Source organism: Acartia tonsa, chromosome 6, assembly GCF_053477335.1.
Source record: "Acartia tonsa isolate MP-2025a chromosome 6, ASM5347733v1, whole genome shotgun sequence".
Taxonomy (NCBI): domain Eukaryota; kingdom Metazoa; phylum Arthropoda; class Copepoda; order Calanoida; family Acartiidae; genus Acartia; species Acartia tonsa.
Genome location: NC_137265.1, coordinates 21,915,361 through 21,941,226, shown reverse-complemented (window position 1 = coordinate 21,941,226; position 25,866 = coordinate 21,915,361). Strand labels below are relative to the sequence as shown.

Genomic DNA, 25,866 nt, shown 5'->3' with positions numbered 1-25,866 from the left:
AAGATCAACTCTATCAAGACCTATAAAAAATGTATAATCATTAGAATCAGTAGTGTTATTATAAAGGTTTTTATTAAGATCAACTGTATCAAGACCTATAATACAATTTTATTCATTAGTATTAGTTGTGTTATCATGAAAGTTCTTATTGAGATCAACTCTATCAACCCCTATTATACAAGATTGATCATTAGAAACAATAGTTTCATCATGAAGGATCTCATTATAGATAAATTCTATCAAGACCTATAATACTTGAGTATACTCAATATTAAGACCTAAAATACAAGTATAGTAACAGTGGTGTCATCATGAAGGATCAAGTTATGATCAATTCTATCAAGACTTAAAATACAATATAATCATTAGAAACAGTAGTGTCATCCTAAAGGATCAAAATAAGATCAACTCTATCAAGACTTATAATACAATATAATCATAAGAAACAGTAGTGCCATCCTGAAGGATCAAAATAAGATCAACTCTATCAAGACCTATAATACAAGTATAATCATTAAAAACAGCAGTTTTAACATGAAAGTTTTTATTAAGATCATAATTTACCTGTGATGGATCCCGCAAGGCTAATTCTTCTTTCCTCCATTTCCATTCTCTCCTGACGCTTGCTCTGAGGCAAAACGTCGTCAAGAACCTAAGAGAAATGTCACAATGTTAGTTTTAGAATAGGGGTAACAGGTAAAAATAGAAAGATGGTTGTTATGCTTAATCCTTATACTAAAGTAACAGGATGTTTGTCAGTGTGTTTGTACCGAAGGATCTCGCTAACCGCTAAACCGATCGGGTTCTCCTAAACAGGGTAGATTTTCATGGTTCCCGGGAAGGTTTATAACTATTTTAGGGGAGGGTACCACCACCCTCCCAAGAGACATGACAAAAAATCGAATTTTTTTTAATACGAGAGACTTCAACGTAAAATAAAGAGGTATCGTACTAAAGAATTATCGTAGAGACTTTAACAAACAAAAACATTTAAAGTGCCACTAGAGGCATCTAGGGGCGTAGCCGCTAGTATTGTATATAAGAGAAAACTATATGCATAATTTTGTGCCAATTTCATCCCTGTTAGTTAATCTGACTATAGCCTTAATGTTCATATAATGACAGCAAAAAATGACAAGCTTAAATATTGTAAGGTAGGCATAAATAAGCAATAATAGAAAATACTTCAAAATAAAGGGATATTGTGGATGAGACAATAAACGATAAATTGAATGCACTCCCAACTATAATAAACAAAATTTCTCCTCCTATTGTTTTAAATAATTGGTGAAAAGTTTGTACAGCTTCACCCACCTGTAAAGATTTAATAGAAGTATCCAAAGTTTTTAGAGCAACGTAATTTAAAAACTTATAGTACAAGTATAATTTACAGTCGAATGTTCCCTCCCTCCCTGAAATTGTCTTACCTTAAGTTCATATTGAGTAAAGATATACTCGAGAAGTTTTCTGATGCCAATTATAACAACTAACATGATGGGGAACATAATTGAAACAGCTTTAAACTCCTAAAACGTACATATTTAATTTAAATTAGGTTTAATTGTGGTATCCGCCGAGGATAAATGGCAGACACCGGAGTTCAATTAGATTACGGCGGTGTGACAGACGTGGACACCTTACTATAGAGAAGCTACGCTTCTCTAGCATTCACTAGATAATAATCAACATCTATTTCAGTTGTCACTTTATTGAAGGTTTAAAGGATACTAAAGCTATATACAACAAACAATAACTACATGGATAGGAATAAATAATCATAACATAAAAGCATTATAATACATATACAATGGTCAGTTTGGGCAATAATGATCCCCCATCCCTGGAAAGGGTGGGGAGAATTAAGAATACAGTTAACCATAATAAACATGACAGATTCAATCATTAATTTTAAGCATAGGGAGGGGGTCGTCAGACCCCTTCCCCAGGACTCGGGGGAGGGCCATTGACCCTCCACCGAACCCTAGTTCAGGGGTGCCATAGGCATGGCTCACGGTTGCCGAATACCACAACTCTCCCCTCGGAAGGTTGGGAGAGGGTTTCCCTACCAGACTTCCGACAGTGGTTGAGGCCTTCGGTCCGCTCCTTAGGGCTAAGATATATACAAACGATAATGATTCAATGGAATCCTAGTGGTGAGTGTTTTCTCAGGGTTGATGGGCTCCCAACGTGGGATAGAAGGCAGAGGCTGGCTTTGGTTGGACACGTTGTTCAGCGCCGGCAGGTGTCAGGTTGGCAGGTGGCACAGTTGTTGCTGGGACGGCCAGCAGTGGGGCCTGCTGGTTGTTGTTGGCAGCGGCTGGGGCGCTGGCCGCCAGGTTGATCGTCTGGGCAGCGGCCTGTCCTCCTGAGGGGCCGCGGGGTCTGCCAGAGGGCGGTCCTGGCCTACCTGGGCGGTCATGCCCGCTATCAGCTGATTGCATAGACACCATCTCCTCGGCTGCTTCCCGGCCGATGGGGATGGCATCCCAGTCTACTGAAAAGTCCCGGGACTTGGCATGGGTGAGCCTGGCTCTAGCCAGAGCTTTCCTATACAAAGTTGGATGGTACAGGAACACTTGTGACATCGCATTCATGGCTGCTCGGACGCCTCCCTGTGCTGCTGCCAGAGAAATGATGGTTAGGTCCCCCAGCAGTTTGAGGATCAACAACAGCAAGCACAGTATGGCTGCGCCATCTCCCCACTCGTGGATAGCTTGTCTAAATCCAGCCCAGACATCCAGGGCTGCCTCTCCTTCCTCCGCCAGTCGGTCAATGTTGTAGGACACTATCCCATGGTCTCCTGTGGCCGAACAGCTGCCTTGCTGAACGCAGGAGCCATAGGATAGGCCGGTCAGCATGGCGCTCTTGTATGCTGGGAACGCCAGCAATTGTTGCCAGTCGTTCAACTCAGCCTGCGAATACAAGCCCCCTGAACTGAAGTCATCCAAGGGCTCTGTCAGCAATTGCTTAGGCGTATCCAGCGGGGGTGGCCTCTTCTTAGGAGTGGGGGTTAACTCTATCCAGCCTTCCTCTGCGTGCACAGTCAGGGGGTATGTGGAGGGGCAGGGAATCTTGGTGGCGTGGCCACTATATACTCGCGTCACGGCGTCTACAAATCCTGTGGGTTCTACTGGCACTTTGTCCCAACACTCCTTGTGTTCGCGGACAACGTATTTATTGCGTTGGCAGGTCAGCTGCAGCAGGATGTCTCCCCTCAGTACCGAGAACGTGCTCCCCTGGACACGCACCGGGTGGGCCGGGTCTAGTTGCTGGAGCTTCCAGCAGTTGGCCGCTACTTCTTCTGCTGCTGTACTTTTCATGCGCGTTTCCAGGGTAAACCCAATATAACCTGCATGTATTTGGGCTTGTAGGGGGACGTCAACATCCCTGGCCGACACTCTGGGCAGCGCAGCCGCGGCTGGGTCAGCTGCCACGAACAACGCTGGATGGTTGGTGGCATGGGCCTCGAAGTCGCAGTTCACGATCGAGGTGGGGTTGGTCATGTTGATGAAAAACTGGGCCTGATGGTCAACCAGGTAGGCATCCATCACTAGGCTGGGCTGGAGGCTGCGGATCAGCCTCAAGGGGCAATCTCTCCCCAGGTGGTCCCACACATAGGTTGCTTCCCCAGTGATGCAAGACAGCTCAGAATGGGGACACTCCAGGGTCAGGTGGTCAGATTGGGACTCCACCCGTCCATCCTCTACCACGTAGGTCTCTTCCTTGACCAGCAGCCGTCGCTCCTGGAGCACTAATTCATTGCGGTACAGCTGGCCCTCGAAGTGGACGTCCTCCCCTTCACAGCCCACCCCCTCGGGGCTGTTGACGAGGGCGCCCACCATGTCGAGGGTGAAGAACAGGGGGTGGTTCAGCTGGAACGTCATTGGCTGGGTCTTGCCTGGCAGCGTGTAGACTCGGTTCCTGGCCAGGTCTCTGCACGTTTCTGGGTCTATCTTGGTTGGCCTCATGAGGGTGGGGACCGAGGTCACCTTGAGGTGACCCCATACCCCACACCTGAATGTCCACTGGGACACGGTGAGCTGGCAACTGTACCCGGTTGTTTCCCTCACTTTGACTTGCTGCAGGACGTGCACTTCATGGCCCAGGGGCACCTCCTGGTGTAGGGGCTCCGTGTTACACATCTTTTCTTTATTGTAGGATGTGACGTGGGTGGGGTTGGCGCAGTCCCATCCCACCAGGACGTAGCTGGTTGTAGGCCACACGGCTGCCAGCAGGAGGCCCCACAGGACCATCCACCAATGGGAGAAGCTTCCAGGCAACCATCTACCTCGCACACGCGGCTGGGGATCTTCAGCTCTGGTCACGGCTGCTTCTTGTGGCTGGACACGGCTGGGCTGCTCCTGGCTAGATACAAGTTTCCATTTAGCGTTATCTTTGTGCGGCCGGGGCACCCCGATACCCTCCCCAATGACAGACTGGCAAGCGACTGGCACTTGCCTGGGTGTCGGCTCCCCTAGCCCCAAGTGCTCCCTTCCCTTGTCCAAGGCATGCCCAGTGGCATGGGGCTGAAGTGCATGTGGCACAGGCTCGCCCTTACTCACTTCCCTCCCCTGCCCTAGGAACTCAGGTGCATGTGGCACAGGCAAGTCCTTATTTTCCCAAATTTCAATCTCCCCAGCCTCTGGTGCAGGGGGCACAGGCAAGGCTGGGGTTTTACAATGGCTTGGATACAACACATTTAACAAATTCAACTTATCCTGGTGTTGAGCAGCTGGGTTCCTTCGGCTGGCAGGGGGCTCTGGATGGCATGTAGCTGGGCTCTCCCTGCAGGCTGGTGGCGCTGGCTGACTGGGGGTGACGGGTGTCACCCCTTCCTCTGGTACTGCTGGCTCGTTCCAGGACTCAGGTCTCTTGGTGGCGGCGACGGTTGTCGCCCCAGACATCAGGTTGGAGGCTGGCTCGTTCCAGGATCCAGGTATCTCGGTGGCGGCGACGGTTGTCGCCCCAGACATCAGGTGGGAGGCTGGCTCGTTCCAGGATCCAGGTATCTCGGTGGCGGCGACGGTTGTCGCCCCAGGCACCAGGTGGGAGGCGCTGGATAGCACCCCCCCGTCATCCCAGGTGGCGACGCCGGGTGGCGTCCCATACATCGATGCTGAGGCGCTGGCTAGCGCCTCCTGCCTCTCTCGTTCAGCGGCCGCCAGAGCCTCCCCGTACACCGTCTCAGGGACGCTGGGTAGCGCCCCTCCACTCTTGCTGGGTAGGCTCAGTCGGGCAGGTTCCATCATATTGAGGCTAAAAGGCTGGGGCCTCAGAATCTCTGGCTCGGCGATGTTGTTGGGTTGTATCAGCTCTGGCCCCAGGTGGTTGAGACTGAAGCCTAGGCCAACCCGGTTGGGTTCAGCCGCGCCGCCCAGTACGTTGATCCTGGCTGGGACAGTCCCAAACTGCGGCATCCCATCGGCTCGGTCCGCAGCTTTGGGGGCGGCTGCTTGCTGCGGTGGTGCTGGGGGCGCGCTCCCTTCCATGTGGGCCACTCTGCTGGGCTTCCCTGGAGGGGCACCCTTGTCGGCGGTGCGCCTGCGGCTGGCTACCTGGGCCCAGTCAGCTCTACAATCGGCCGCCGTGTGACCGTCATAGTGGCAACGCTCGCACTTGGCAGAACGGTCACGGCGTGGCTGGGTGCGTCTCTCCTCTAGGCTAACTTCCACAGGCGTCGGGCAGTCTCGAGCTCGGTGGCCTCTCCCCTGGCAGCGGAAGCAGCGGCCTGGAACCTTGTCATCTGGAGCGACCTTCCCCATCTGGTGGAGACCCGGAGCCAAGGCGCCAATCTCCATTGGCTCCGAATCATCATATTGGGGCATACAATGGTCAGTTTGGGCAATAATGATCCCCCATCCCTGGAAAGGGTGGGGAGAATTAAGAATACAGTTAACCATAATAAACATGACAGATTCAATCATTAATTTTAAGCATAGGGAGGGGGTCGTCAGACCCCTTCCCCAGGACTCGGGGGAGGGCCATTGACCCTCCACCGAACCCTAGTTCAGGGGTGCCATAGGCATGGCTCACGGTTGCCGAATACCACATAATCATACAAAAAATACAGAGAAGTACATAAACAATATTTGAAAATATTTTGTATGGTATTATAGACAGGTCTGCGCAGACTTTAAATAGAATTATTTATAATATATGTCTGTTTTGATGGCCCCATGGTGCTACAGTCTCGGGCCAATAAAACTGGGGTCATTTTTTGTTTGTTTTACAGTAAACTACATAATATCAAATTGTCTATTTTCTTTAAGATATTTGACACAATTCTATACCTGGATTACCCATAGCAGTACAAAACAGAATATCTGGATCAGAGTAAAGATATAAAACTGTACCTGGATTACCCATAGCAGTACAAAACAGGTTATCTGGATCAGAGTAAAGATAAAAAACTGTACCTGGATTACCCAAAGCAGTACAAAACAGGTTATCTGGATCAGGGTAAAGAAGTGTACACGAACTGTAGGAATTTTTCTGAATAAAATTTTTTTTCAAACATTATATATATTTGTTTTTAAAGGTTTGTGTACAAGGTTTGCCACGAAAGGGGGTGGGTGTTTATTAGGGGGTTGATGGTAAAATCTAAAATATTTCCCAATGCTTAGGGGATGCCTAAATATCTTTCATGGACATCCTTCAGTCAAATAAAACAAATAAATAATTATTTTGTAGTCTTATTTTGTTTTAACAAAATCATGGGTATTGCCTTACTAATTTTGTATACATTAGATAACAGTATTAACCATACAGGTATTTCATTGACATCAATGATATTAGAGTGACTCCATAACTATCTATGCAAAAATTGTATACCTTAGATAAGAATAATCAGGCTGGTATTTCCTGGGCATCAAAAACAGAAGGACTCTGTCAAACATTTGAATACCTAAAAATACATATAACAAATTAACAGTGCAACACTAATATACCATTAAAGTTGAAAAGCAATGACAGAAATAGAAAAATTGTTTGACTACATTTTAATCAGGGTTTAGGTTTATAAGCAATAAGATATCCCTGCCTAAAATTTACTTTATGACATTATGAAAGACTTTAATGAACATATACATACCATATAACGCTATAATAATAAAGAAGTTAACATTATGTTAATATATTAATGGCACAACGGTTTGGCAAGTATTACTTATAACTAACTTGCATATGTATATTTAAAAAACAAGAACAAAAAATGAATAGCAAAAATGCTGTTACCTTTAAGAGAGCTGATACCCATGTACAAGAAGACTCCATATAACACTGGCATAGGAATGTAACTCAAGATTCTAACAGAGATAATCAGTTTTATTACATTGCTTTAATCATTAATGAAAGAAAGGTTTGCTCATTTTCATCAAGTATAGTATTAACCTTAAATGTAGTCGCACAGACAATTTTATAAACTACCCTATCAAAACTTTTGCCGCCAATAACTACGCAAAACCTCAACAAATCCCCCCGTTCTAAAATACTACTGTTTTCTGTAATTAACACATAAATAACATGAGTTAAGGTTTCGTGATAAAATTTAACGTTTTCAATATTGGAAAATATAAAATGAACTAAAACCATTCCTAGTCATAAAGGCAGAGAAGCCAACCAATAGGAAGACGACAATTGAAGTGACCCTCTGCTCTCTGATACCAAGAAACTGTCGCTTCTCCCCGGGGGCGGCGGTTTCTGATTCCATCTAATAAAAGAGAAAATATATGTTTAAAAAATACTGTATTAAAGTTTATTTTCTGTTTTTTGAAAATATCATAAGGGATAAGAAAATGGATGATTGATTTATGTACTTTATCCATGATAACTACCCCGTCGGCAGATTAAATTATTGGTAAAATGTTTAAAACAATTTGTTTCAACCAATAACAATTTAAGATTCAATTTAGCTTGCTAACATGAAACTCGTTTATTGGTCAGTTCTTTCATCCAGTACAAGGGGAAAGGATGGGGTAAAGGGGTTTAAAAGGGGAAGAATCACGATTTTAGTCCGCTGCGTGTTTCATTTTATTAAAGAACATGAAAATATGGTGGAAGAACCAATTAATAACAAATAAATTAATTTAATTTATACCTGTAGAGATTTGACATGAGTGATGGACAGAATAGTGCTGGCGACATACCACGGGATGCCGAGAATAGAATTGATCACAATGGTTAGAGCAAGTATAAGCAGATCCAAGTGGTAGCCACCTCCCTTCTTCAATTTATTTTCTTTCCTGAATTTTAAGTATGTTCATCAAATTTCTAAAAAAAAGCATCTTTAGTTTTGTGATACAAAAAATACATTAGATTTATTTATCTATAAAAATACTAATTAGGAAATAGTGGGATGTGAAACCATTAGGGGATGAAAAAGGAGGAGGATGTCTTTCCCGAATTCAATTTTAAGGATGACACCCCTCTACACCCTCCTGCCACATTACACTACATACAGCATGACCCTCAAAAAAGTATTTTTAAGCATCTGCAGCCCTTATTTCTCAATGAATTATAAAAAAATGCATATGTCCTTGTTCTCCATAGTATTCCACATAAGTAGATATAAAAATATTTTTTTTACCTCCATTAACACTGGAGATTTTTAGAGCTAAAGTTTTGAAAAAGTGACTGAGAAAAAGAATTTTTTTTGTTTCTCTTATTTTTTGGATGGTTATATTATGTTTTTCTGGCAACTGAATAATGAGACACAAAGAAAAACAAGTTAACTAATTATTTCTTTTTTATTCCACCAAAAAATATAAATTTTTAATGGCAAAAAATACTACTGAATGAATTGATTATTTGCAAATTTTAGGTTATTTATTAACCCTTATTTGAGAAAAGGATTAATTATGACAGTTGCTCCGCCTACTTTTTTGACATCTCAATAATTTAATAGGGGGTTAATTAAGCTTTTTAGACAAAAAAAATCATTATGTTTTAATTTTATTTTCTTCATAACTTTTTTGTTATTAAAGTTAGGATTGTGAAACAAAAACAATTTTCCTGCTATATTCATAAAGATTTATTTGGTTTTTTAATCTTAAAAAATTTTGCCTAATAAGTAAGTTTTTCAAAATATCATTAAACTAAAAAGACTCAAAAAATATGTGTAAAAAAATGCTTTTTACTCAAAAACTAAATTTTTTATTTCATTTTTGTATAAAGTTTCTGCTAGTAACAAAAATAAAACTATTTCTACCTTAATTTTGCTAAAAAAGTCGTTTCATGTTAAAAGTTACTTTTTCCTCAGTCACTTTTTCAAAACTTTAGCTCTAAAAATCTCCGGTGTTAATGGAGGTAAAAAAAATATTTTTATATCTACTTATGTGGAATACTATGGAGAACAAGGACATATGCATTTTTTTATTATTCATTGAGAAATAAGGGCTGCAGATGCTTAAAAATACTTTTTTGAGGGTCATGCTGTATATGTGTGGTAATTTATTAAATTATTATGTTATTAAAGACTTTTTTAATTATGCACCTTTTGACACAGCCGAAAATTAGGTTTTTCTTATTAATAAATGTTTGGTTACAAGAAAATTACATACCCATCCCTAGAGGCGAATCATACCTGTTAACAATAACAGCTGTGATCTGTTGATCCAAGAAAATAAGGATGGTTCCAAGAAGGGCTGGAATGATGGCCACAATAATGGTCCACCAGGGGTTGTTGCCAAGGGGCTCGATCAGCCAATCTCTTCCTATAACAAGGGCAATTATGTTTTATAGATATCAAAGATAGAGCTAAACAAACTATTATCACAATTTAAGTTATGTCTTTGTCATATACTTTACACTTTCCAAATCTAAGTTTAAATTTTGTAATTTACTACTCCCTTTATTTGTCCAGTCAAGCGGATTTCTTACCTTCCATATATTACTGGGTTTTTTTTCTTCAGATTGTCTATATTGAAGCTTTATCAGAATTTAAACGTACACGATCCTATCCTTATGATAAAGTAATCGGGTGTTTGTCTGTACTAAAGAATATAGCTAACCACCGAACTGATATGGTCCTATATTAAAGGGTAGCTTCTCATATGTCCTGGGAAGGTTTATAACTATTTTTTAAGGAGGGTACCAACACCCACTCAAAAAAATTCGCCCCTAGAAAACAAATTCCCCCCTCCCATTTTAATTTCCTCTAACCTGACCAGGTAGGGCTGAATTTATCAGGTACAACCAGCTTAGGAGTGTTGATACCAAACGCAATGTCGACCAGGACCATGAGAACAATGGCAGTTATGACGGCAAAGTCAGAAATGTAGGCCCTCACTACGGCTGGGAAGAAAGCAAAGTCCTGTATAATTTTGTATTATGATCATGATTTGTACATTATGGATTACATCTTAACTTTCAGAAATCTAAATGGCTGGATAACTTCTGTATAGTAATCCTAACTTTGTATAATGATGAATTACGTCAGTTACAGAATTTTTTTATTACATATATTTTTCAACTAACATAACATCAGTAGATTAAAGTTTTAATTTTATATTTAGGGCATAGATTAGGACACAATTCTTTTATAATGAATAAATGTACTACGTCTCATTTCTGTCGCCAAGTTTTATTTTTACAAGCTTTATCTATAGGTTTAACTTTACAGGAAAGATTTGATATAGTCCTGAACAGGTTTAAGCTATTATTTTGGTTATTGGTTCCTATATGCCAAAAATAACGCCTTTTCACGCTTTATAAATTTCAAATGTAGTAGACATTTTATGAAAAAGGCGTTTTTAAAGATATGCGTTTTCTGAGATGGGCGTTTACTGAGATAGGCGTTTTATGAGATGACCCTTTAGAAATAAAAATTGAGCATTATTATTATAAGACGGTTTATAAAATATCTCAAAAACTGTATGTATTGTGTTTTTTTTTAAGTATTAATCATGATCAAACATTCCTTGAACTGTTTAAGATTAGTAGCAATAAGGAAAGTGCCCACAAAGAGAACAATACTCAGAAAGAAAGCATTAGGGGCATAGTTGCATCCAGGTGTCGTGAACCCATACAGGTCCATCATGTCGGTGGACAGGTTTGATGGCAGGTTGGCCGCCAGGATGGAACATTTGGCTCCAGCTTTGGAGATGTTGTAGATGGAAAGGGTTGATTCAATCTCTGTGTTGTTTAAACGGTAGAAATCCTTGCCTAAATTAAAATTCTTTAAAAATTCTATAAAATCAGTTTCAAATCAACTATTTTATTGATTTGACACAAAAATGTTATAAAAATTCACAATTTAGAAGTGCTCGAAGAAAAAGTTTTTGTTTTATCTTATAATCCCCCCCCCCCCTTCAACCTCTTTTTTTCAATATAAAAGTGAATAGTTTTCTCTATGTATACAATATCCACTGCAGGGATCCATAACCCCTTTGGGCCTATACCTTTAGAGCCATTATCATAATAACAAAGGAAAAACTACCCTCATCACCTGAATTCAATTCATTTTTAAATTAAGACGGGTGAGGGGGGAAGGAGATTATTATTTGCTCGACTAGGATGAGGGAATCGGCCCTTTGAAATTATGCTATCCAGTCAATGGTTAATCAATCATATTTAGATTCACCTTGATCAATGTCCCAGTTATCAGGTAGAATCATTGGTTCACAGGCACACACAGATTCAGTGTACGGGTGGGTTTGTGCTATCTAGACAAAAATATATCAAGTAGTGAGGATTTTTTTCTCAAGCTTAAGATCTTAATCTTGGGTTCAATATTTTAGGTAAGATTAACATATGTCCTGTAATGTTTTTTGCTATTTTTATTAGGATAGATTTTAGGGTGGATTTAAGCTATTTTCCAGCCCTTTTCTGTCCCTAGATGATAGAGGCGTATTTGCTAGTATAAATATAATTGGAGGACTAATTACATTATGGGTTCAGTTAATTTAAAATTGGCTATACTAGGTAGGGTAGTTACATAACGAGCATGGACATTTAGATGGTAAAGCCCCACCGCCCCGCCCCTACAAAAAAAAATTAGACAGGAGATTATGTGAAATTTCATGTATAATTTAAGTTTTTTAAAATAAATTCATACTGTCCAAAACAACCCGTAAACGTAAACAACCCGTGCTAAATGCGAAATATAAAATACAATGACGTTATTTTTGCCATGTCTTGTTAATTAAACACACATTTAATTTTTGTTCTGAATAATTAAAAGTAAAACATTGAGCTTTCAAATGATTAAATAGTCTATCTATATTTATTTCAAAAAGTCAATAGAGAAAAATAATGATATGTTATTAACAACGCAATTTCAATAATTCTTTTTTAAAAGAATGTTCAGATATTTTTTTTGCGAAATTCAAAAATCTTCCCATAACCATTTACATAAAAATAATTAATAGACCAAAATATAACCTCCCACTAATATCTGTCAAAAATATGTATTACCTTTACTACATTTTCTATGGATTTCTTGATAAAGATAACAGCAATCAGGGTGGCAAAACTTTCTTCTGTAAACCTATCAATTAATGAATTATTATTTAATTTAAAAATTTCATGAAACTTTTTTATTTTGCTGTTAATAATTCTCTCTATACTCAACACCAATGATATTTGTATAGCTTGATTTAAAAAATATTTAAAACAAAAAACTTTATAACTTTTACCAATTACTTTCAGATTTATAAATTAAGTGATTTTTTTTGGTTTTAACTGAAATAATCGTCCTATGAATCTAAAACACAAACCTGGTGATATAACACACAAAAGAGCTGGCATCTGTAATTACAAGTATAACCAGAATCAAAGCTATCCATACTCCAATCCACAACCTTCATATAAAAAATAATAAGTTAAGAAAAAATATCAGACTGAACTAAATATCAATTACCTGAAACTTGCGAGGTTGCTGTCCATGACACTTTAAAAGACAAATACAACAACCAAGGATAACTAATGGGAGCCAATATCTCTATTTCTGCGCAAAATACCGGGGTATTTGGTTAAGAAAAACTCAAAAGACAACCAATTCTTTGATCGACGTCGTTTATCTGGAAATCATGGTAAGGAGTTCTTCTGTTTTAGGCCATGGCATACCCCCTACTCTATTAATGCGACGCATTTGGCATATCAGAAGTAGGGACCCTTTTTAATGTCTTTTGTTATGAAGCGGCTTAACATCTTTGCTGATAGCATCCTCTTTAACCTTCAAGTCAATTGGCCTTTTTACCTGAAAGACAGGTAGTCCCAATTTTGTCCTTCACAGAAATCAAACACCAGAGTTTCAAAGACAAGATCAGGTCCTGTTAGGCCCATAATGGTCAGAGGTTGTCCAGAAAACATCGAATAGACTACACCAGCAGTCAAACCTGAAGATATTAGATGGAATTGAACAAGTTAGGTATACCTAAATATTATTTGCTCTGGCATACGTGGGCTTGCGGGAGTATTGTCAACACTCAGGAATAAGGTATAACCAACAAGGGAATTAAATCTAAAATAATATTTGGGGGGCAAATGGAGAGGTCGTCAGTTTTACGATGTGTTGCCCCCCAACGACAGCTGAAAAACACGTATAGGTTTCGTGATTTTTTTCCGAATTAATTTCGTTATTGGTATGAGCTGGTCAACACTACCTTAAAAATAAAATGGAGGTGGCCTGCCTTTCTATATTGCCTCTTATCTTTAAAGTTTACTCCCCAAGACAGAACCCTGTTCACCCCGCTGCTATTTTATTATTCTGTAACTAATTTTATGTAGCAAAACTGAAATGCATCAATAAGTTTAAGTCCCATAGGCAATGGGCATACATGATCCTTTGAAAAGTATAAAATACAACGCATAATTTAATGTTAATACCTGAAACAAGGGACTCAATGGAAGCCATCCTATTTTTGGTTACTTGACCCAGAATACCTCCAAAGGCAATGGTTGGAGCCAAACAGGCAAAATACAGGAAAAATATCGTAGCAACACACTGAATCGAGAAACCATCCTAAAATAAAATGTAACATCAATAAGATAACTATATGTAGAAAGTTTATATTATTAAAGGATTTTTGACAGGAAAAATTTGTATTAGAGTAGAAGGCTCCAAAAATAACACAAAGAAAGGACAATAATAGATATGTGAAAGTTAAAAGTTAGTGTGAATAGAAATAGAAAATACACCATCAATCACTAAAAGTAAATAATAAGAAATTTTAAGTGACATTAACCTTAAAATCTGAGATAAACCAGGGTATTTTTCTTCTAACATCATTTATGAGACCTCCACAAAAATTGCCACTTCGCACCAGACCTGCTTCTTTTCTCATCCTGGGAAAAGAGTAATTTTAGTATCAAAGAAACTTTATCTATCAGCGTCATTAGCTTCTTTTTAGAACTTGTGTTTTGCATAAGTTTCTCTTTTAACCCCAGTTTTTTTTTTATGTGAACATTAAGTATTATTTGCATATTTTTCAAACATCTTTCGCTCTATTGCATTAGAAGAAATAGTCTCGCTTTCTTAATTTCACAGATAAATAGCAAAAGATGATAAATCCAGATATCTTTAGGGATAGGACAACGGACGTAAATCTCCAAATTACTTCTTTTAGAGATCAAAATTATCGATTGTCCACAGCTAGTTTAAACAAACCATCAATATTTATTTAAGATCCAAAGTATGATTGGTTAACCTGTGTTTTTCCTCTTCCTCATCAATCTCCTCCAGAACAGGATTGGTGGCATAACTGGGAATCTTCGGCACCTTCCTACTCTCCTGGGACGGCACAGAGGTGGGCGGCTCTATCCGGATGTTCCTGTCCCACTCACCAGGTGGCAGCACAGTCACACTGTCCAGAAATTCATCCAGACCCTAGAAAATTAAAAATTAGTTCCATATTAGAAAGCAAGATGGCACTACAATATTACTTTTTATTTCAAGTAGCGCAGCAATACAAAACACATTCAAATTTTTAAGAGAGAAAAAAACAGTCAAATAGGATTATGAACTTCCTAACTAAAGAGTATTTAAGTAAAGTATAAAAAAGTTTTTTTTATAAATCAAAGATCTTAGTGTAAGTACAAATAGAAATTATAAAAAATTAGTTTAAATCTTCGACACAAGATGGCCGTGCTTACCAGGATGAGATGTTCCCTATTCCTGGCTCTGTAGGCAACTTCATGGAATACTTCATCGACCAAGCTGGTACCTATAGATCTACCAATCTCCTAATTCAATGATTTTTATGAATACAGTGTTCAATAACTAGAAAAGGTTTAGTAAAACTATATTTATATAGGAATATAGTATTTTAATTATAATTCTCTTAAATTTGTTTAACATTATGATAATTTGAAAATTAGAGGCAATAAGTAATTCCATATTTGATTATACGTGATTCAGTAGATATTTAAAAAAATCCCTTGTAGCAATCAGAGCTGTTATGATCTACTGGTGGACCGAGAAGGAGGAATAGGAATCTGGTGGGTAGAGCAACTTCTGTCAGGTCTCCAAGACGTACAGCTTTCTAAAATTATAAAAAAAACTTATATCTTTCCTCAAAGGTAATAAAGTTTATCAAACTTTTTAGATCTATGAGGAGCTTCACTGTAAGAAAAATCATATTATTTAGTTCAGAGCTTTAGCAAAATCAGTCTTTACAGTCTTTAATTAGAATGTAACAGTTCAATGTAAGCTAAGAGCTCCTAGAATAAAAAAAATCAACATGGACGATTGCAATCAATTGAAGCGAAAGTAAATAACTAATAAGACAGGAGAATTATATCTTTTATTATAACTGGGAAAAGAAAGGTCACCTCTAATCTGATGAATGCAGAAATTGGTTTCTTGAGGAAGTCAACTTCACCGACCATAATGTTGGAGGCCTCGGCACCCTTGGGGATCTTCTTCATGAAGGTAGTGTTAGTGTTGATCATCTCCTCGTCCTGAATTTGTGGAAAGGTTGTTAGCGAAGCTACTCTATAATTTACTCTTTAGTCTGTCTTTTCATAAAGCTATGGATGAATGTTCCATACTTGGCTGCTATTTGAAACAGAAATGGATTTATTACTACTTGGATCTTACACCAGATTATAATGTACTCTAATACGGTGAATCTTGTAGCTGGATAAAATAACAATCCCCCCAATTCACACTATTTACCCCCATACCCTTCCGTCGTTCTTAATGAACAAACTGACCAATAAGTAATATCCATATTAGCAACCTATATTGACGAAAAAAAATTCCCCTGTCATAATATCCATGTATATTTTACATCCATTGAAACTGATTTTAAAGTAAAACTTACATTGTCTGTCCGTACATAGAATATGCTTCAGATTTTCATGTTCTCTAATAAAGTGAAACACGCAGCGGGCTATAATAATAATCCACTCTCTCAACCCCCTTTACCCAATCCCCTCCTACTGGATGAACGAACTGACCAATAAATGGGAGGAGAAATAGGTTGATAATTTTCCCTTGTCAATAATATACACATCCACATTCTACATCCATTAGCAAAATATTTAAGTTATACCTTTTGAAGACTGTGTGAGGAGCTAGATCCTGCAACTGTAGATGCTGTGGCACTTTTCTTTAAATCATTCCCAGAACTATTATGCGCGCTGTGACGGATTTCTGCCATACTGAAAAAATCGGTATATTATTTCTTGTATGTTGCACCAGATTTACCTGTAATCACTTCAACAAATGTCATTAGAAGAAAAAAATTCAACACCCCCCCCCCCTTCCCCTACTCCAAAATAACAAAAATTTATTATATGATTAACATACTGCAGGAGTTTAATAATGGTTCTTGGTCATTCAGAAAAATCTTGAATCGTATTGTATAATGGACAAATTTTTATGAATAATAAAACGACAAGGATGACAACATCAATAAAGGCGAGGCTTTAAAATCAAAAGGAAGGACAAACGAACTTAACTCTTGTAGAGTGTCAGAACATTAATCTCTAAGTCTAAACGAAATTGTACATAAATATATAGCAAAATTGTGTGAATATAGGATACATACAATAAAAGATCATGGTTTTATTTTTTTAGGATTTGATTATAGAGTCGCCTCACTTATTAAACTTAAACCTGTTGTCCTATGAATCATTTTTTTCAAAATCAGTTGAAATGGATAATCATATCATACAAAAAAAGTTGTCAAAATTTTAAATACCTATCCTAATTATAGAACAGCTTCGCTTTTAAAATTCGTTAGATTAATACCAGTTTTACTGACCCGGCATTCAGCCACTAAAACTACATGTTATTAATCTAAATATCACCTACCTTCTCACAGCATTCAGAATGAATCCAGTTTCAAAAGTATGCGAAGAACTAATCTTCTTGAGACCTGAGGCCTCGCTCTTCGACTTCTTCAAACCTTCAAACTGATGTCGGTGCTTCTGTAGGATAAGCTGCTTTAGAGGTTCTCTGTAAGATATTTTAGTTTAATTACGCAACGAATGCAGTTTCAATAAATGTAAAAATACATACATTTTTCAACAGTAAACATATGAATGCATTATTAGAATAGTGTTGTATATATGTTTTCAGATTAGTCAAATTTTAAATAGCAGTAAAATTGGAAACATATCAATAAGAGGCTAGCAATGCACCCATTTATTAAATATAAATACAACATTTCAAGTGTATATTAACCTATTTTACAAATACAATTGATACCTTTGATCATAAGTGATTCTGTCGTTGTTGATCATGTTCTCCAGAAGCACATCGACTATCTCCTGCAGGTTGTTAGCTTCCATGTCCAGGAATATGGTTCCCTTCCTGACAAAAGTAAACAGGTAAAGTATATATTAAATATTTAGAGAATTAAAGAACAGTTCACTCCTAGGCTGCAGAAGAAGGTTGTATGGGGTGGACGCCTTAAAAAAGATTACACCCCCAATTTTTTTTTGTCTGTAATAAGCCCCCCCCCCCCCCAAATAGTCCTCCCCTTAATTGTCCCTAGAGACCTGTAGGGGAGTACAACTATTACAAAAAAATCTGTACTAACCTCAAATATTCTTTCAATTTCATCAAGGAATGCAGAGACAATGAAGATACATGAGGTTTGCTCCATCTAAAATAAAAAAATAAGAATTTAACAACAAAAAGAACAGTAAACTGCAATTAAGAAAGAATAAGGTCAGGTAATTGTAAAGTATATTTTCAAAGCTTATATAATTTAGTGGGTTTTGGAGTGAATGCGTGATTTTCATTATAAGCTATCTAAGAAAACTATGTTTTACATTTTTTTGTATGTTCATTGATTTACAAACCGTCTAAAAGACGAACATATTGGCATACCTTATTTATAGAGCGGCTGCGCTTCTAAAAAGGAAAGCCTACCTATTAGCACCTTCTTCCACATCTTCCTCGAACCTGACCCATCTATAAAAAATATAATCATATATCCAGAAAGAAATTGGTAATTGGTTTTCACAAACAAGGATGATAACAGCCATAAAAGCAAAGATCTCAAACGGTAGGATCCAAACGAACATTAACATTTAAAAGAGAGTAAGAACTGGATAAGCAGAATATAAATACATACTCGAAAAAAAATTATATTCGTTGCAAACCTTATACTGCTTAAGGATATATTTATATTTTAGGACTTTATTTTATAGATTTTGAGAGGGCGTAAGGGGGGGGGGGTGTTCATCAGAGGTTAACCCTACCTGGCAGTTTCCTTCCATTCGTCCAGCTTTAGCTCAACCATTTCAGAGAACAGGGGATGCGGCTCATGACCTGAACAAGGAAATTGTGTCCTAAAGTAGCGCAGCTAAAAAACTTAAATAAAAAAATATTACACAGAAATAAAGAATACGTGGATAAAATGCTTCTTCCAGCTGGCTAATATAACAATACTCGCTACCCCCCCCCCCCCCCCTCCCCCCACCTTATAACTCTACCCCATATTCATCACTCACGTGGAGTAACATATTGATCAATATCTGAGGACTATATTATCAACCAAATTTTACGACATAATTTCCTGTCACATGCACGGAATATGTTTGTATGTACCTAGTAGTTCTATCTATTGTGATTGTTAATAATTCTTTTCAAGTTTTAGAGTAGCTGTGCTACTTAAACTACCTATAAAAATGAAAATAAAGGTATTTTTTGTCGTAAAGAAAGAATATAATTCCTAACCTACATAAATGGTGATTAATTCTTTACACTACATTTAACTTTATTAATAGCCAATCTTGGCTGGATATTATTACACTTATTTGGGATACATGGATAGGACATTGGATAGAAATAGAAATAAATGTATAAGTATAGATGTATTACCCAGACAACTATCTGGCTAAAGTGATGGGAACCTTTTTCGTCTACTAGCTAATTGCTTTCTACTCTTTTGTGTGGCTGTGTTAATATTTCCGACGCTATTAAAATAAAGATCCGATTGACGTCGGTACAGGGTTGGGTCCAAACCCCGTAGATCCAGCGACATATAATGCCCGCTCTATTTTTTTTTGTCCACACAAATCTATGGTTTAGTTTCTACCTACCAATTCCAGTAGCAAGAACCCTTGAAATAAAACACCCACCCTGTAATCTAAATGGATAAGACAGTGGATGATAAATTTATGGGACATCCACAACAAAATTACCCCTTCTGTAGATTACTTTTAGGTGTTGAAAGGTTTGAATATTTAAGTTGAGTAACTAACTAATCAAAATTCAGTAATAGTCCCCAAAGTTGTTAAGCCAAAGAATAGGAAAACGTTAGTTTAAAACTTTGGGGACTAGTGTAATAAACAACCCAATGTCCCCTTCCTCCCTGACACCTACCTGAAGTGGAGTCGCCAAGAAGTTCTTTAACAATATCTCCAGGTGAGACCTCTTCTTCCCTACACAAATTAGAAATTAAAATATGAGTAACATAATAGTTATTTCTCGTATTCATTCGAATCCGGTGGATAGGAACCGGTTCTCATCCATACGAAAAAACTATGTCTAGCATCGTATTATATCCAGTTTTCTACGAATATAGAAAATAGAAATGTACAAACATAAGATTAAAACCAGTTTTTTAGCCCGTGCCTTCGGCATCTCGGGGCTAAAAAATGGTTTTAATCTTATAATTGTACATTCTATATCCGCGGAAAGCAGTTTATAATACGATGAAAGAAATAACTATTCTCGCATTTGTATATTGTACATTTTTATATTCGTAGAAAGCTGGATATAATACGATGCTAGATATAGTTTTTTCGTAAGGATGATAACCGGTTCCAATCCACCGGATTCGAATGAAACGAGAAAATAACAACGATTGCATCCAAAAGTATTGTAGCTGTTTGAAATTATTCGCTATAGATGGGCATAAAGAAATACAAGGAGAGAGGAAGTAACTGGTAAAAAAAAGATAAAGAAAAAAGAAAGAAAATTAGAACTACTTAATTATATAAAAAAAATAACGAAAGAAAATGGGTAACAAACGTAAAGCAAATGATATACAAACAGTCTACAGGAGTTTTTTTTTGAGTATTTTCGCTACAAACTCTACCTGATATCATTAATGAAATGTTCACTGGCTGGACTGCGACGCTTCTTCCTGTGCCTGCGGGTGCGCTGGGGCTTTCCCCCCAAACTGATATCAGAATCCTTTCTTCCATTGCCGCTGGACAGCCGTTGGAACCTAAAATACATTAAAATTATGTTAAAATCTCAAAACCCGTTCAATTATAGCATTTGTGTGACCTAAAAAATATATTTTATTACTTTACCTACATTTCATCGGAAAGAAAATAGTCTAGAACCTGCTATTTTTTTTCATTTTCAACGACAGCTCTTCTTGAGATCCTTTAAGGGGTTACCTCCGAAATATAGCCTATAGGCATGAAAAATAGCCTAAAACCTACCATAGTCACCTTTTCTCCATATGTAATACAGCTGCATGCCATAACTTCAATTCCTAAGATCTACAAAAATAGCCTAAAACCCATTAATAACAGCCTAGAACCTTCTGTAGCTAACTTTCTCCATTTAGCTGGAGCTGGTATACAGCTGCATCCCATGGCTGCCATTCCTGGGATCTATAAAAATGGCATATAATCTGCTATAATTACCTTTTCTCCATTTGGCTGGAGCTGTTATACAGTTGCATCCCATGGTTGCCATTCCTGGGGTCTACTCGTCCTGGTTCCTCCTCTTCCTCCTCCTACGAAATTTCTGTATTGATCATATGTGCTTTCAATGCTTACATGATGTAATAATTTGACAAATAGGACTATTCTAACAAACCTTATATTGTTGCGGTGTTTAGTGCCCTAGGAAAATGGGGATAGTTGTCACAGTTTTTGACCTACCTATTCTATTGGCCTCCTTGTAGAGGGAAAGAGAAAGGAAAGGGGGAAAGAAACCCCTAGAAAAGAGATGGAGTAAATGTATGTATGTATGTAGCCTTGATTCTCTGAAGTTAGGATTCAGATGCACGAGGAGATTGGAGGTGAGAATCCTTTGACCAATCCTAGATTGGCAAGCTTCGCGCACAGCTGAGTGTATTCTATGTTACATTACAAGCTGACCCGCAATTCTCGTGGAAGCTACTCGATTATTACATCACCCTGGCCTAGAGTTTTGGCAGGTGTTCCATATTGAGCCACCCTAATTAATGGCACTCTCATACGAATGAGGATCATGGACGAGGGAAAGCACGATTACAGTTGCTTGATAGGTAGGATCCTAACTTCCTACAAATCTCCCCCCTTACAACCTAAGGGCATCACAGGGAAGGTTGTGTGATTATATTCTGACAAATTGCAACAACATTTGTCATCCAAGTGCAATGTCTATGTGGGGACTTGAACTCGGATTTTCCCAACCACAGCGTAGTGCGCTAACCACTACTCTATGGGACACCCAGATGGAAAATGGTATTTCCTGACGTCAATAGGATAGGTAGGCCAAAAGTAGTGACATCTATCCCCATTTTGCTAGGGCACTATAGACAGCTACATCGTATATTACATTTCTGCTGTCATAAAAAAATGGTTTCACGCTCTGAACTGTTATTGATATCCTTTTGTTGTCTCTATGGAAAAACCCAAAAGTTCACTGTACTGAAAATCCTTATTAGCATGGGTCGGGCAATCTTATATAACAATTTAGATATTATAACAGTTACTTATTCATGTACAATAACTTATAACTGGTCACTTATAATAGGTGTGTATCCATTTCCACAAATGTATCACATTATTTATATGTATCCCTAAGTATAAGTAATAGGATGTCTTTTAGTTGGTATATCTATTAATCATTTCTGTAGCATACAAATCATCATGGTATATCTATTTGTATCAAAAACTATCACTAACCACTGAACCGATATTGTTCTCTTTTACAAAGCTCCACTGAAGGTTAATAACTATTTTGAAAGAAGGATCACCACACTTTCTAGACAAAATTACCCTCAAAAATTTGTTTTACGTTTTTTTCAATGACTAAAATTAAAATTAGGGGGTGGGGGTCAAATTTACCCCTGTGCATCTATTTTTAAACTATTGTATAATTATGCTGATGTGAAACAAATTGCAGTTATGATTTTATGCGGAAATGAACAAACACCGCCGTATTATCAGTGTATTGAATCACTTAACAGAAACTTAAATGGTCAAAATAATCTTGCTTATTTCATATTTGGATAAATTTAAATAGCATGCAGGGATAAAGCCCATACAAATAGTTGATTTTCGCTTTGTATTATAGACAGCTTTCCGAGGTTATTAAAATAAAAAATTATAAGATAAAAACCAGTTTTATTAGTCTCTAGTATCCTTTTTTTGAAAATTGTTTGTAATACGATTGTATACATGATTCTTCATTATTACTTAGAACTGGATTTAATCCAGCAGATATTAATATGTTTCGAAGCAATACCGGAAAAATTTATCTTTTGAAACTTTATAAATTGACCAATTGTCTGCAATATTATAATCATTTTGTTAAAATTAATACACTTAAAATAATCAAAGCCACTCTATAATTAAACTAAACGCGACTATTTGTAATCGTAATTGAGTGCTGAATTAAACATTATTCATGTAGTATAAATATTAAGCAATAATTTTTAAACAATCTTCAAAAAACGAAGTAAAAATGACAATGTACAGCTAAATTTTCCAAAATTTTCACATCTGTTGATTCATTTTTTTTTTAACATATTGGTGTAATACACATATATGTACTGCTACTAAAAAAATATCTCTTGTTCACTTCTATAGATTAAACAAATCCTAAAGAAACTTGCCAGTTTAAATGAAGGAATACTCGGCAGATAAAATCTGACAACCATTTCTCACTCACCCGTAAGATGGACTAATTAATTAACTATCATGCAAAAAAACACAATTTTCCCTCCCCTTGAAATGAAGTCCCTTCCCCATAACCAGCCTATACTGACCGCTGGATAATACTTCGGTTGTCGCCGAAAACAACAAAATTTTGAAATAAGCTGAGATGCCACATTTAAGTCATAAAAAGAAAAATGTTATTTAAAAACAGATAAACATTAAATATAACTTAGCTACTTTACAAGTCATTTGTATCCGTTAGTCAGTCTGTATGTCTTGTTATCTGTAATGCTCAAATTTATTGTTATTGTTTATAATTTGCTTTATTGTAGAAACAACCAGAGGAAAGGTCACGAGCATACTACGCACTATTTAATCATAAGAAAAGTATAAGAACAATGTTCAAATGATAGGGAGGAGTTACTATTGCTATTTATTACACTAGTCCTCAAAGTTTTATTATAGTGTTTTACTATTCGTTGGCCTAAGAACTTTGGAGACTAATATTGAATTGTAATTAGTTGGTTCTCCAGGTTGAGTGTGCAATCATTTCAACCCCTGATTGCAATCTACAAAAGGGGTTATTATTTGTATAATCATTGAAGATGTACATCAATTTATCGGCCATTGTGTTATCCCTTTAGATCTCTGTTCAAATGAACTTTTATGAGATTTTACCAAATATGTCATGTTTTTGTTTTGTATAAACGATTCCAAACTTATTTTCAAAGTACAAGTTTGAGCCAGATTATATTATTTTAAAGAAGATTAAATTTTCATAGACAATAAATCATATTTTTACTCATTTAAACATCTGTATTCTTAAAAGTTCTTAAAACGTTGATGAAAATAGATAAATCATCGAATTTACATCATTTCTTTGGTATGGATATATACTTTCTTGTTTTAAGAATATTGCTTTAATTTTATATTATTTTATTCCAAGTTCGCATACCATTTAAAAGTAGTGTCCTTTGAATTCAGATTGTACTCTCCCCCCCCCCCCCCCCCAACACTCATTGTATTAGTACTCATTGAACTTGTTATATTCAGTTTAATCCATTAAATATTTGCAGGTGTAATTTCTTAAACACCAAGCCCAGTGGATATAGGATATACGTGGATATAATGACAGGTCAGTTTAGCTTGCTTATATGAACATCGTTTATTGGTCTGTTCGTTCATCCATTTCATCATTTGGAAGGGAGGGGATAGGTTAAAGGGGTGTGTTGGGAGTATCGTTATTTTAGCATGCTAAGACCATCATTTTATTAGAGTACATGAAAATCTGATGCAACATCCAATTAATAATATATCGATTCAAAGTCCTTCTCCATAAAATATGCCTTAGGAAAATTAACAAAAACTGGAAATGGGTGGTTTATCTAAAAGTAGCGGTTGCGCCCCTAGCATCAGGGGCTTTATATTTAAAGAGGAAAGAAGGGGACAGAACAGTAGCCAAATAGCAGCCAAAGGCTTAAAACCAAAAATACCTCAAACAATCCCTGGACAAAAATGAGAACTCAATCAGTTCAGTATTTATTGAAATCTTAAGCTTCGGACAAAAACCTTACTACTTTATATAATAGGATAAGACAGACATTGTTATTTGGTTTTACTTAAATTGCTTGGTGAAACAAATATGTTTCACAAGAAGAGTTCGACTGGTAATTATAAGGATATTGCTACAAGCCATTTTCTAAGAAACAATTGTCTACACGGCCTTTGCAAATATGTTTTTGCAGAAACAGGTTCTAGTCCTGGCCTTTCCGCAATTTTATGAGTTTATTACATACATGTTCACAATGTTATGCAAATTTTAATAATTTTATGATTAGCTGGTTGTGGAATGAGTCATAGACGATCAACCTTTTGATAGCACGACCTTTGTTTGAAATACCTAGATCTTCCCTTAGTCTTTTGTAGATATTTTACTATTTCAAAAACAAAAGTACCCAGACTGTAGATTAAAACGATTGGTTGAAAGATTAGACACTCAACTTAATGAACCAACCAATATAAATCTGATAAAAGTATTTAAAGTTTTGAAGCCATTAAGTAAACGTGATTAAATGATTTTGGGTACTAAAGTAAACAGACTGAAGATTAAAACGATTGCTTGAACGTTTAAAAACTCAACTTAATGAACCAACCAATTTTAATCTAATTAAAGTATTCAAAGTTTTTAAGCCATTATGTAAACGTAATTATATAACTTTGGGTACTAGTATTTTTAACTGTCCAATGTCCCCTTCCGCCCCGAAGGGCACCCAAACGAAGTGAAAATTAAAAAATAAAAGTTTTTAAATATTAAATTCATAAATTATTTAAACTGAACTAAGAAATGCATAAATTGCTTAGTTTACGTTGAAAGTTGTTTACAATTTGAAACTGTGCAATAAAAAAATGTCCTCTAGTTTTCTAAGCCATCATATTTACTATTTAAATTTCCCATATTGCAAAGATTCAAATACCAGCGCGTTATACAGCATTTATCTTGATTATCTAGGGCCATTTCTTTGGTTTTCATTTCATAGTAAACACTTTAGTTTACAACTTCTAAGGTTTATGTTTAATAGT

General features: G+C 37.1%; 1 protein-coding gene across 3 annotated transcripts in view; it reads right to left on the bottom strand.

Annotated features, from left to right (window-relative positions):
* The window catches only part of LOC145322091 (sodium-driven chloride bicarbonate exchanger-like), a 37,461-nt gene that overhangs the window by 1,000 nt on the left and 10,595 nt on the right, over positions 1 to 25,866 (bottom strand). Inside the window, exons 1-30 of one of the 3 annotated variants that reach the window (XM_080163862.1) lie at positions 23,244 to 23,350; positions 21,061 to 21,152; positions 20,499 to 20,630; positions 19,781 to 19,839; positions 18,655 to 18,724; positions 18,323 to 18,364; positions 17,988 to 18,053; positions 17,654 to 17,758; positions 17,258 to 17,401; positions 16,494 to 16,602; positions 15,769 to 15,897; positions 15,377 to 15,479; positions 15,091 to 15,182; positions 14,646 to 14,824; positions 14,184 to 14,283; positions 13,825 to 13,960; positions 13,196 to 13,334; positions 12,714 to 12,797; positions 12,412 to 12,484; positions 11,579 to 11,660; positions 10,918 to 11,160; positions 10,159 to 10,311; positions 9,581 to 9,710; positions 8,096 to 8,240; positions 7,596 to 7,708; positions 7,234 to 7,307; positions 6,832 to 6,904; positions 6,417 to 6,492; positions 1,428 to 1,526; positions 565 to 652 (exon numbers count right to left, since the gene is read on the bottom strand). In XM_080163862.1, coding sequence (XP_080019988.1) covers positions 565 to 652; positions 1,428 to 1,526; positions 6,417 to 6,492; positions 6,832 to 6,904; positions 7,234 to 7,307; positions 7,596 to 7,708; positions 8,096 to 8,240; positions 9,581 to 9,710; positions 10,159 to 10,311; positions 10,918 to 11,160; positions 11,579 to 11,660; positions 12,412 to 12,484; positions 12,714 to 12,797; positions 13,196 to 13,334; positions 13,825 to 13,960; positions 14,184 to 14,283; positions 14,646 to 14,824; positions 15,091 to 15,182; positions 15,377 to 15,479; positions 15,769 to 15,897; positions 16,494 to 16,602; positions 17,258 to 17,401; positions 17,654 to 17,758; positions 17,988 to 18,053; positions 18,323 to 18,364; positions 18,655 to 18,724; positions 19,781 to 19,839; positions 20,499 to 20,630; positions 21,061 to 21,152; positions 23,244 to 23,288 — 3,175 coding nt within the window. In that variant the 5' untranslated portion in view covers positions 23,289 to 23,350. Of the gene's footprint in view, positions 1 to 208; positions 247 to 564; positions 653 to 1,427; positions 1,527 to 6,416; positions 6,493 to 6,831; positions 6,905 to 7,233; positions 7,308 to 7,595; positions 7,709 to 8,095; positions 8,241 to 9,580; positions 9,711 to 10,158; positions 10,312 to 10,917; positions 11,161 to 11,578; positions 11,661 to 12,411; positions 12,485 to 12,713; positions 12,798 to 13,195; positions 13,335 to 13,824; positions 13,961 to 14,183; positions 14,284 to 14,645; positions 14,825 to 15,090; positions 15,183 to 15,376; positions 15,480 to 15,768; positions 15,898 to 16,493; positions 16,603 to 17,257; positions 17,402 to 17,653; positions 17,759 to 17,987; positions 18,054 to 18,322; positions 18,365 to 18,654; positions 18,725 to 19,780; positions 19,840 to 20,498; positions 20,631 to 21,060; positions 21,153 to 23,243; positions 23,351 to 25,866 lie in introns of those variants that run through there. The other 2 variants (XM_080163863.1, XM_080163861.1) reach the window with 2 other exon arrangements.